The sequence below is a fragment of the Phyllobates terribilis genome, unplaced genomic scaffold (assembly GCF_046119375.1).
Source record: "Phyllobates terribilis strain yellow unplaced genomic scaffold, ASM4611937v1 Scaffold_1__5_contigs__length_1240528914, whole genome shotgun sequence".
NCBI classification, from domain to species: Eukaryota; Metazoa; Chordata; class Amphibia; order Anura; family Dendrobatidae; genus Phyllobates; species Phyllobates terribilis.
The window spans coordinates 1012528753-1012541915 of NW_027362761.1; the positions used below are offsets into that span (position 1 = coordinate 1012528753).

Below are 13163 nucleotides of genomic sequence, written 5' to 3' on the forward strand. Positions count from 1 at the left end.
AATGCTGTATAACATAGCGGAAAAATCTGATCGTAAATACTAAGAGAAAGTTCTAATATTCCATGCAAATAAAGTTGTCCAATCAGTCATTCATTTTACATCTTCTAACATATTCTGGCAAGTTAAAATAAAGGTTTTGGAATTGCAGGGCAGCAAGGGAAAACCGAGTCCGGGTTCCTAGAGCTAATGTCTGATAATGGGAACTGCTCACAGTTCTAAGCCCTCTCCTACATTTGCAGAAGATAGTAGACTGGCGAATGATCGTTTGGCCAACCACCATCTCTCCACACTCCGGCATACACATGAATGCTAGACGAGCGTTCCAGCCTTCTCTATGAGGGCTGGGTCCAGGAGAACAGAAGGTTCAGCCACTGAAATTCAGCAAGCCAGATCCTTCTCATCTGTTGGGGAGAGTCATGAGCCCCCATAAGCATTAGATTGTCGGCCAATATTGGCAGGATCGGCTAACTTTAGTCTAATGTGTATGGGGGGGCTTAAGGCTTTATAATTGGCATGGATGTGCAATTTAGACAGTAAAAAAAAATAGTATATTTATATGTATTGTGTATCCTTATTATTTGCAGCAACAGGTTTCATATAAAATATACCTTCTAACGTGGGGCTGAGATGTGGGTGTGCGGGGGGTACTCCTTCCTCTCTGGTTCACAGCCTGCACCATCAGCCTCCCAGTGCAGCTTACTCTGCCCTGTAAATAGGAGAAACTAATTTATAATCTGCTGGAAAAAAAATATTCTATGGACAAAAAAAAGATAAAGTAAAACTTGAATGCAGTCCTAGATAAGACAATGTCTCTTCAACAACTAGAGAAATGTGGACAAAGGATAAAAGGGAACCTGTCATGTTGAAAATGGTATCTGATCTGCAGGTAGGATGTTATGGAGCCGGAGGAGCTGATCAGGTTGATTTACATTTTTGCGTAAAAAGTTTCAGTAAAACTTGAATTTTATTCATTTGAGTCGCATGTGCATGAGTCCAGTGGGTGGTTTGATCAGTGACTGACAGGTATGACTGTGCATGGAGAGATAGCTGTCAGTCACTAGTAAGACCGCCACTAGCTTCACTGAATCTTTTCCCACAACCCTATACATCATCCTGCTCGGCTTCTCCTTCACCATATCCTGCTGTCCACAGATCGGACTGCTTATACAACGTAACAGGTTCTCTTTAAGAATTGAACACCATCGTTGACTTTTCTTACAAGCTGGAGAATCTCCTTGTCAGACTGCCCTGTACACCCATTGTCTCCTGGCTGCATGGCCTGATGAATAAACGGGGGTACCACATGGGGCGGCGTATTACACAAAGGGTGCCTCTTTCGCTCCATATATGTAGAATAAGACATGTTGTCCCGTCATAGTATAATCACATCTGGGATACACTGCAGCATTCAGACCTGATAAAAAATCAGTCACATAATAGGCTTACTATGTACCAGGAGAGTTAAAGCCCCTCTACGTGTGCAGGCACTCTGCCCACAATGCGCCCTGATCAGTATGGATGTCGCTCCTTGCTCATTACACTTCCATTTACATGCAGCGGACATCTGCATGTACAATCATTACGGGGCAAATGATCATTACTATGCTCGTCTGCCTCCATAGAGATTGCATGTTCTTGATGAACTGATCAGCAATAATCCATATAAAATGGCAGATTTATGATGCCAAACATACTGCCATAGACTGACAATGACATGATACGTCGGTATGTTATTTTTACAAGAAAAAATATGTAATCCAAAACGCACAGAGGCTGCATGGCACCAGCTACCATGACCTACTATGGCTGGTTTCTGTTTTTCTTCCTTTTAAATATAATTAAATCTATGACAGGGCAGATGTTAACACAACGGAAAGCATAAATCTTAGTGCAGCTTTAAAGCATTCTCTATTCCAGTCCAATTTTATTCATTTTGTACAAGTACTCATTCTTCTGGTCTTTCATTTCTAGAAGCATTGCTCTAGTAAGGAATATGGACTGCCTATATACAGTAACATGCTGCAGGTGTGGTCATCTATAGGTAAGAAAGGTAAGGAGCAAGGATCTTATACACCCATTATTGTATACACAAGTCAGATTATATAATACAGATATCGCTGCACATTCTGCACTGTAAGAACCGCATGATTTTTAGATCTCGGAGGCAGAGACGGTCCCTAGTGCCGGAGAAACCAAAATAGGTCAACTTGAGTTGACCCCTCTTAAATCCTTGAAATAAAAGTGGAAAAAAAAGCAGCAGACCTCCGGACCGCCAGGACTGTAACCTAGCAGCATCGGAAACACAACACAGATCTCATGTTTGGATTCTCTTCTGCGGCAATGACCAGAGTTTATTTCCTCAGCATATAATCCTTTTTGTGTCTCGTACGGACTAAGCAGGCACAGATTTCACTTCAGCTGATCTGTAAGAATATGTTCCCATCTCTCTTCTCTGCAGTCTTATGTCACAGAGGAATCATTTCTTTTAGATTTTTGTTAAGGAAGTCTGTGACTAAAGCCCCCGTCTCACATAGCGAGATCGCTAGCGAGATCGTTGCTGTGTCGCGGTTTTGGTGACGTAACAGCGACCTCACCAGCGATGTCGCTATCTGTGACACTTTGCAACGATCAGGCCCCTGCTGTGAGGTCGCTGATCGCTGCAAAGTGTCCTGGACCATTTTTTGGTCGTTGCCCTCCCGCTGGTCAGCACACATCGCTGTGTGTGACCAGCGGGAGCAGCGATCAGGCTGGTAACTATGGTAAACATCGGGTTACTAGGGGCACACCACACCTAGTAACCCGTTGTTTATTATGGTTACGAGCCTGCTAAAGTGAGCGGTAACCTCCCGCTCACCATAGCAGAGTGGTAACCATGATAAACAACGGGTTACTAGGAGCGCATGTGCCCCTAGTAACCCGATGTTTACCATAGTTACCAGCCTGCTCCTGCTTCAGCAGGCTGGTAACCAGGAGCAGGACATCGTGGAAAGATTCTTTCCACGATGTCGTTGCTCCCCTGATCGTTGGTGAGCCTGCCTGTTTGACAGCTCACCAGCGACCACATAGCGATGCAGCAACGATCCCTGACACGTCGTATCGTTGTCGGGATCGTTGCAGCGTCGCTAAGTGTGACGGGGCCTTAAGAGCTTAAGTAAATGTGAGTCCAAGATTTGGGATTCACATTCAAGTGTTCCAGAAGACGAAGAAGAAAGAATGTAAGAGCAGAATCAGACTGCACATTCACAGCATCCAGGCCCTATAGATACCAATATACGTACGATACTGATTCAGGGCCAGCATGGGGGATTACTCCTTCCACTACGTTGTAACAATAGCATAAAGCTAATTACTGTATCATTTCTGCTATTATGTGCTTCTTATTTTTCTGTTAAGGCGCTCATACACATTATACTAACGATGCCTGAACCCACCAATTTTTGGCAGGACTGACCAAACATCTAATGTGTATGGGAGTGTCATGGCTGTCACCTGATGGTTAATATGTTGGATAGCAACACACACATTCCTTTGTTTTCGCTGGAAATAAGTTTCCAACTCTTTCTGCTAATAACACATGCACACTCAGGTGAACTGAGCATGCACATGTCTGGGACATGGAAGGAAGTATGTGTTGCAGATTTCAGCAGACTCATTCAGCACTCAGATTATAGGAGAATTAACGGTTTCACTTGGGCAACTATTATATTCATGATCACAACATGAAGGATCACAGCAAGAGAACGGTCACAATACAGCGCCATCTGCTGTCTGCTCAATACAGTATCTCCAGCATAAGCCTGAAGTATTTTTGTGTATGGGGCTAAGAACTAACAGGCAGGTAGTTACCAACTACCCGCCTGTTCTGCATGGGGGGGCGATCTCTGACAGCTCAACTGGCAATTCGCCAGCTTCATTTCACCTCTCAAGAGCAGCACCGTCAGTCTGCTCTGTCGATGGGGCGTCACTGCAGGCATCCTGCTGATTGACAGTTGGGTCCCCGAAGTTTTCCAGCGAGAATACGGCTGCCAATCAGCATGACATTGTCAGAGACAAGAGAGCAGAGCGGAAGAGAAGCAGCTGTTCTGCCAACACGACGTCAGCAGAAGCTCCTGAATCGCCAGCAGGAGGGTCTGTGTCCGCTCTGAGACAGCTGCAGGCAGATAGCTAGCAATTACCTGCCTGAAAGTTCTTGGCCCCATAAGCAACAATAATAAATGTCCCAGATAATGACCTATATTATTGACTCCACAGAGTATTTACCGGAAAGTCCTGGACAACCTCTTTAACAAGGGACTGATCAAGATGTATTTATTAAAGGTAAAACTACTACTTTATCATTGCAAATTATACTTAAACAGGACCTGTCACCAGATCAATGTGGCCACTTTGTGCTCTAATTTGATTCCTGCTTCTCCCCTCAGTAGTCGTTTTTTACTTCTTTAAATCAAAGGATATTGGCTTTTTTTTAGAGCTTATTTTTATAGTCTTTACTAAGTGGGTGTAGCTCACACAGTAATTATGCAGAGCGGCCTAAAGACAAGTCCCCAGAAAATTCTGTGAGCGGCCCCCCTTTGGTAAAGACCATAAAACTTAGCACTAAATAATAACTTCCATATCTTTGGAACTGTATGGCAGATTTGAAAGAATAAAAAAGTGGAATATTCAGGGGAGCAGCGGGAATAACATAGGAGCAAAAGCTGGCTAGTTTTGACCTGGTAACGGAATCTCTTTAGACGTCCACATAAGTATCATTTGAGAATAAAAAAAAGCATAACTAATTAATTCATGCTAAAGTTTATCCCTAATGAGAGAATGCAAATCATCAACCCCATTAGTATACTGGGTATCGGGCAATCACCTGCTAGAATGACGTTACACACAATGTATGAAACAAACATCAGCAACCACACCCCTAGGTGGAAGCTATGACTTGCTGCGGTTACATTGGCAATTGATGAAGATGAGTTCATGTCTGAATGTGAGATGTGACTGGTAACCATACCTGTGGGTTGGCAGCCATGATGGTATAGTTTCCGTCATCATCCAGGGAGGAGGCGGACGTATGAAGGGAGCAGGTCCCATCAGGTTCTCTCTGGATCCTGTAGTGTTCACTTCTTTTTGAGATTTGTTTACCATCTTTGAACCAATAGATCTGTGGATGCAGAGAATAGAAGTGTGAGCTTGTCACTGGAGGGCAAAAGGCGGGTATCAGTGCCAGCATACACAGACATGGCAGCTGGAGGTGTGGCAGCTGCTCATTTACTCCTTTATTGTCAGACATATCAAACAAATGAGCGAAGGGATCCAAAAGCTATTTTAAACATAAAGAATAATGGATTTAAGCACTGCCAAGAATGATAATCTCTAAAGGTTACAAGACCTCCTCAATTAGTGGGCACATGATGCATTCCACCCAATGCCAGAGAGTGCTCACCATCTAGATTATTGGGTCTCCTGACATTATTTAATGGGGGCAGAACCTGGTCTACAAGGCGTTACGATATGGAGGTGACAGATGCCAGTCCAGTCTGTAGATATCGACAAAGATATTCTCCAGGTTATATAAAAAAGCCTTGAAGCATAGGTGTGACAGCAGCATTGATAAGGAGTACCAGAAGTTTCCATCCTGCTGGTCATGTCCTACTACTGTTGCTTTATAAAGACGATGAATCATGTAATTGGACGCAGATGAAAGCACAATAAATCCGGCATCGTCCGTACTTAGCTGTACCTTCCAGGCCCCTGGCTGGATGAGAACAGCGCTCACGCATTGTGCTTGGTGTACAGGACGTTCCAAGCTTTACAACATCAGGACACCAGTAATAGCTTGTAGCAAACATAAAGGTCTCTTCCTTTGTTGTTAGAGAGAATCTGTCACCAGGTTTTTGCTACCTAATTGGAGAGCAGTATAATGTGGAGACAGATACCATGTGGCACTTACTGGGCTACTTGCTGAACTTGTGGTAAAATCACTGTTTTATCAGCAGGAAATTATCACTAAAGGACTAGTAAACCCGCAGTGAGGTGATCCTCCATATTCATGAGCGCTATATAATCCCACCTCATCACTGATTGTCAGCTTTGTGCCTATGCACAGCGTACACAGAAAGCGACCAATCAGTGGTAGGGGAAGGAATATAAAGAGCTCAGCATTCAGCGAGCTGGAAGATCTGCAGAAGAGAAAACAGTGATTTTGTCAAAACTGCAGCAAGCAGCCCAGTAAATGATACATGGCTGGAATCAGGGTCTCTGCCTCTTCATCATGCTGCTCTCAGATGAGGTAGCAAAACCCTGCTGAGAGATTCCCTTTAAGAGTCGCTTTCAGAATTGTTATAAAAATGCTGTAGTTATGCGGGAACTGAACTGCATTAAAATAAATTATAGTTCTTATATTGATCATGTGGTCGTTTCATATATACTGGCTTCATGTGTACTCTGCTGAAGGTTACTTTCTGAAGATCAATTATTCTCCCTGTGCTCACATACCATCAAGGGAAAACCATGAAAATGTACAACAGTCTCACAGTCTTACTTGTGAGATAAAGTCTTTTGATCTCACACTTCAATTCCTCTTCTTCCTCCTGCCGGTATAACGAGTGGCCAGTCTGATGTCTGGTTTTGTCCTGGTAGAAACAGATTTCCTGCTATCGAAGTATCTGCATTTCTAAACTTCTGACAGACTGTAACCAAGACCTTTACAGATCTACAGACCTAGCAACAATTGGATTATTATTTATAATCGATGCCCTATTAGCATATATGGGTGTTGTAACAGAGGGTTTCCTGTACAGGACCCAGTTTATTAGCCATAACAAATATCAGCTCTGTAGAAATGAGCAAAAAGATTTGTGCCGTCCTGGCCGACTGTCCAGTCCAGTCATTTAAAGCAGCCCAACTTGGCAATCTTCACTTCTGGATCCGGCATCCTGTGCAGCTCTGATGGTTACTAGGCTGACAAGGAAGAGAGGACGGGACGTCGGGGAAATGTAAACTCTACCGCTCTGGAAATGTCTGTCTGGCATTGGTTTCCCCTAAAAAAAAAGTGGATTCTAGAAGTAGCTGCAAAATGATGCATAAACTGCGAGGAGACAACCCTTAATCAATTCTGCACAAACTAAATGATCTTTCTCTTCTGGACAAACAGCGCCAGTATTGGCTATGGCCGAACCCGGTATTGCACCTCAATCACTAATCACTTTATTGGGGAATGCCAATGGACAAGATTGGAGCTAGTGTAATCAGCTTAAAAGAGGTTTTATCTACATACTGCCGCCACAATTGCAAGGATTTTGCAACAATTTCAGAAAACTGCACCAAAACGAATCTGTAAAATAAATCCTTATGGCCACGTCGTGTGAACACAGTCTAAGGAGGGGAATCACATGGGCTGTAGCCGGCAATGGCACAGAATTACGGCTGTTTTTACAAGGTATTTACATAGTTTCTCAGATTTAATATGAGATGATGTAAAAGTGGGGATGTATGTAATCACATTAATTATATACCGGCCTTTTTATATGCTTAAAAAACGCTTTCATTAGGCTTCTTTAAGCCACATCAGACATGTCCGAACCCTGCGTGGATGCTAATCGTTTACTGCTGGAATGTGCGGCGTATTGTCTAATAAACAGGTTGCTACGATACTGTTGCTGTGTCTGTAAAGTGTACTAATGCTGCAATCCGCCAACCCTAATAATTTTCCCAAGGATAAGAAATATCCCTTTATGACTTTCATTGATCTCAAGTTTCTGAAGTGTAATGTGGAGAGAGGAGAAGAAAGATCCCATTCACTGCAAGTAAAAAAGTCTGTGAGGACTCAATAATGGGCGTCTTTTTCTCGCACACAGCCGACTGCACTGCTATTCTAGGATGGAACATTAAACATTTATTAAGGAGTATGGCCAATATGTCTTCCAAATACAACATGGACTGCAAATTACCAAAACTAATCCTACAGAAAAATATAATTAAAATGTACAAATTTTTCCTGGTAGAAAACAAATTGAATCCTTCATTTCTATAAAGTTGGGCTTATTGTTAAGTTTTGTCTGTTAGCCAAATAATGCAATACTTCGTATTAGTTCCTGGGTGTATGCGACAGGTTCGCTTTTGTTGTGGTACATACTTCCAGGCATTGAGGTATTCATCTGTGGTACGTGAGTGTACACTGCATTTATTGTCTGGGGAAAATCCTGGACATGTTAGATATGCATTCCTCTCTGTAATTAATCTATTAATATTTCCAGGTAAGCTGACAATGCGCTCTGATGTCCTCTCACTAAATAAAAGCTCCAAATAAAAAAAACTGACTGCACAAATAAAATATCAGTACAGAATAAAATAGTCACATAGACATAACTCCAAGTAAAATGGCCTATGGCAGATCTCGGCAAACTGCAGCCAGCAGGCAACATCCGGCCCTCCAACTATTCCAGTCCGACTCTCGGACAGTCCGACAGTCGTCCTCATTATAAGACAAGCAGCACTTACCTACAGATGACACCATTGTAGCCAATCACAAAGCTTGATGACTACTGAGCCCAGCGATTGGTTGCAGCGGTCACGTGCTGTTGTTGGGACATTTTCGCTATAGTCCTATCAACAAAAACCTCTGTGGAACAGCTTACAGGCGGTGTTTCGGTAGGCAAGTGCTGCTTGGTGTGTTATATTAAAGTAGATCCAGCCTGGAGGACAATTTTCTATAAAACTGGACAAGCCACTTAAATACAGTGTTATAAATCATGTTCTGGCCACTGAGGATGTACCACTCGCTGTCCAAGCCTGTATGCACTGTCATTTCCAGAAGGTCATATTGCGTAGTGCATCTGGTACACAGATAACACTACAATAAAAAAAGCACACACTGTAAAATAACTTCCTACACCTTCCCTAAACCTCCTCGGGTTTAACACCCTTTAAATCAAAACCATATCTATAGATAGATATATAATGTATACGAGAGGCTGCTTGATAGAACACAGATGTAGCAGACTAGGTCTTCTATGCGGTTAGCACACTCGCTGTGATGAGGAGGCTTATCTGGGGAAGACATGGCCCTTAAGAAAGACAAAGCAATTTAAGAGAACACAAAGGCCTGCAAGCCAAGAGATAAACAGTAATAAGCAGATGAAACTAATTATAATGATCAGTATATACTGTGGGGTGAGGCAATTGTCAGTAACCACAGAAAACTCTAAGTAATGTGCAATGTTAAAGGAAACTTGTCACCTACAGAAATGGTATCTCCCTGCAGATATAGGGTTAATCTGCTGGTAAATAGTGTATAGCCGGCATACAAGAGAACTGGCTAAAGGGAGAAAATGAAGATGTTTTGCCGCAGCAGCCACTCGCTTCTAGTAATCTTAATGGTGCAGGTAGCGCAAGGTCACAGTCACCGCTAACTAAGAGGCTGTCAGTCAAGTGCCAGGGAGTGATCACAGCGCTCTGCTATACAAACACTCGCTGCAAACGGACGCTGCAGAGAAGGCTGTCAATCTAAGTGCTGGGGAGTGATAACAGCGCGCTCGCTGTACAAACACTCGCTGCACACGGACGCTGCAGAGAAGGCTGTCAATCTAAGTGCTGGGGAGTGATAACAGCGCGCTCGCTGTACAAACACTCGCTGCACACGGACGCTGCAGAGAAGGCTGTCAATCTAAGTGCTGGGGAGTGATCACAACGCTCTGCTATACAAACACTCGCAGCAAACGGACGCTGCAGAGAAGGCTGTCAATCTAAGTGCTGGGGAGTGATAACAGCGCGCTCGCTGTACAAACACTCGCTGCACACGGACGCTGCAGAGAAGGCTGTCAATCTAAGTGCTGGGGAGTGATCACAACGCTCTGCTATACAAACACTCGCAGCAAACGGACGCTGCAGAGAAGGCTGTCAATCTAAGTGCTGGGGAGTGATAACAGCGCGCTCGCTGTACAAACACTCGCTGCACACGGACGCTGCAGAGAAGGCTGTCAATCTAAGTGCTGGGGAGTGATCACAACGCTCTGCTATACAAACACTCGCAGCAAACGGACGCTGCAGAGAAGGCTGTCAATCTAAGTGCTGGGGAGTGATAACAGCGCGCTCGCTGTACAAACACTCGCTGCACACGGACGCTGCAGAGAAGGCTGTCAATCTAAGTGCTGGGGAGTGATCACAACGCTCTGCTATACAAACACTCGCTGCAAACGGACGCTGCAGAGAAGGCTGTCAATATAAGTGCTGGGGAGTGATAACAGCGCGCTCGCTATACAAACACTTGCTGCACACGGACACTGCAGAGAAGGCTGTCAATCTAAGTGCTGGGGAGTGATAACAGCGCGCTCGCTGTACAAACACTCGCACACGGACACTGCAGAGAAGGCTGTCAATCTAAGTGCTGGGGAGTGATAACAGCGCTGTGCTATACAAACACTCGCTGCACACGGACGCTGCAGAGAAGGCTGTCAATCTAAGTGCTGGGGAGTGATAACAGCGCGCTCGCTGTACAAACACTCGCTGCACACGGACGCTGCAGAGAAGGCTGTCAATCTAAGTGCTGGGGAGTGATAACAGCGCGCTCGCTGTACAAACACTCGCTGCACATGGACGCTGCAGAGAAGGCTGTCAATCTAAGTGCTGGGGAGTGATCACAACGCTCTGCTATACAAACACTCGCTGCAAACGGACGCTGCAGAGAAGGCTGTCAATATAAGTGCTGGGGAGTGATAACAGCGCGCTCGCTATACAAACACTTGCTGCACACGGACACTGCAGAGAAGGCTGTCAATCTAAGTGCTGGGGAGTGATAACAGCGCGCTCGCTGTACAAACACTCGCACACGGACACTGCAGAGAAGGCTGTCAATCTAAGTGCTGGGGAGTGATAACAGCGCTGTGCTATACAAACACTCGCTGCACACGGACGCTGCAGAGAAGGCTGTCAATCTAAGTGCTGGGGAGTGATAACAGCGCGCTCGCTGTACAAACACTCGCTGCACACGGACGCTGCAGAGAAGGCTGTCAATCTAAGTGCTGGGGAGTGATAACAGCGCGCTCGCTGTACAAACACTCGCTGCACACGGACGCTGCAGAGAAGGCTGTCAATCTAAGTGCTGGGGAGTGATAACAGCGCGCTCGCTGTACAATGAGTGGTGACTGTTACACCAACCGTCACTGCCCCGATGACTGAAAGCAAGAAGCTGCAAAGGAGAATATGACTTCATTTTCGCCCTGAAGCTACTGCTCCAGTTAGCTGACTACACAGGATTTAAATGATATTTACCTGACGATAAAGTCTATGGGTCTATAGGGTTAAACGAGTACATACTCTATCCATGAAAACCATGACTAGAATGTGTACATGATTCTCAGATGTCTGAATAAGGCCTTAGCCACCAATCGTGGTTACTGCTATAGTTCTCCAAAGGGTTTGTTCAGTTGCTGTGGGTATCATCTCTTTTTACCTATATTACCTATCCATGTCTAAAGCCAAATTCCAAATTCTGCTGGTTTCCGGTTACTACAGAGTAGGACCCTGATGAAGTTCAGATGACAGGTAAACATTTCTCTTGGTAATAAATGTATTATTATTACCAGATAAGCTTCAAATGCACACAAAAAAATACCAGAGCAGAAAGAACTCGTCATATACACAATACTCCCAGCGAATGTATCTCACAACGAATATAAACCAATAAAAAGTGCATAAAGAGATTCTTCGCCTTTATAAAAAATGTCCCAGACTTGATCTACTTTACAATCAGAGAAGGACTTCTCTACTGATGCAACAGGCACTCCAGCACCACCTCTCCACTGCTCCTCCAAGGTCTTTTATGACAGAGTGCCATACATGCTGCCAGTTCACGCACCAGGACATACCATGATGCTACAGGAACCACACAGTTTCCGCAGATTGGTGTAATAGTACGTCACTGTGATAGTACAATTATGTCCCACCTGATCAGGAATAGCTACCACCCCATCTAATGGCTCTGATCCTATAACCCCTTAGATGCTGCGGTCAACATTACAGCCTCTAAGTGGTTTAATTTCTCACCACAGTCAAACAGCCCCAATCAACATGATCATGGGTTGCTGTCACTCCATCAGCTGACCCCCCCTATCAATATGATCTCAGGGTGCTGGTTGGTTTCGATGGCAGCTGGGGGGTTTAACAACACCCAATCAGCATTACACTGACAGACATATTACATTGAAATGCAGAAGTTGTTTCTTTCCTTACCCTTTCCCCTGAGAAAAATGTTTTTTATTTAAATTTCAATACATTTTATGTATCCTGTGTCTTTGTCTAAGGGCAACCAGCACAACTTTTATGGGATATTTAGATATGAGTGGAGGTAACTACATGAAACGTAACATCGGTAAAAGAGAATAATGAAGTAAGCAGTGTCCCACCACCTTTTACAGAGATTCGAGTGAATTCCTTACCTTTGGCTTTGGATTGCCGGTGACCATGCAGGTGAAGGTAGCGGACATCCCTTCAAATATCTTGTAATGCTTCAATTTAGCCTCAAACTGAGGAGGAGCGCTGTCCTCAGCAAAGTCTTCTCCATGTTCCACGTCATCATCCGATTCCTCAACAGCGGACCTCTCGAGACGATATTCGATCTCGCTGATAAGTCTCTGCTCGAAGCTGGACACTTTGTATTCCTGCCAGATTGGAAGAAAAGGTTTACTTAATAAGCCTGCAAGTATTAGATGTTGCTTCTGCTTCATATTCCTGGTAACGGCCTAAAGTAAAAGAACGTTTAGACTAAAAATGGAGCTTCAATCACACTGGACTCAGCTTCACCACAAAGTAGCCCCTCATTGGGAAAATAGACCACCGGGGCTTTTTATTACATCCAGCACTGCAATCCACACGAGAAATATCCTGCCGGCGTCTAATAAAAAGAGTGGTAGATTTTAGTCTGACCAAAGGAAACAACAAAGATACATTTCTGACACTCACATTTGGTCGTCACACCTTAAGGATGATGTGTTATCTCGGGGGAGATGGATGAAGGGAAATCTTAGTCTGTGAGTACAGTCTGTGTATTTATTGGCCTGTAAATGTCACTGGGAAAAACAATGTGGTAGTGTTATGTCAGCCCGGGAGACCGAGGCCATCCCATAAGGTTTCATAGGATAACTGGATCTGATGGCTGCTCTCCAGGCCCCTACATT

At 44.3% G+C, this 13163-nt stretch overlaps 1 protein-coding gene across 5 annotated transcripts in view; it reads right to left on the reverse strand.

Annotated features, from left to right (window-relative positions):
• Positions 1-13163, reverse strand: part of PALLD (palladin, cytoskeletal associated protein) — a 542838-nt gene that overhangs the window by 33389 nt on the left and 496286 nt on the right. For all 5 annotated transcript variants that reach the window (XM_073644159.1, XM_073644168.1, XM_073644184.1 and 2 more), the window contains 3 exons: positions 12426-12647; positions 5003-5152; positions 609-706 (listed from right to left, as the gene is read on the reverse strand). In XM_073644159.1, coding sequence (XP_073500260.1) covers positions 609-706; positions 5003-5152; positions 12426-12647 — 470 coding nt within the window. The remainder of the gene's footprint in view (positions 1-608; positions 707-5002; positions 5153-12425; positions 12648-13163) is intronic.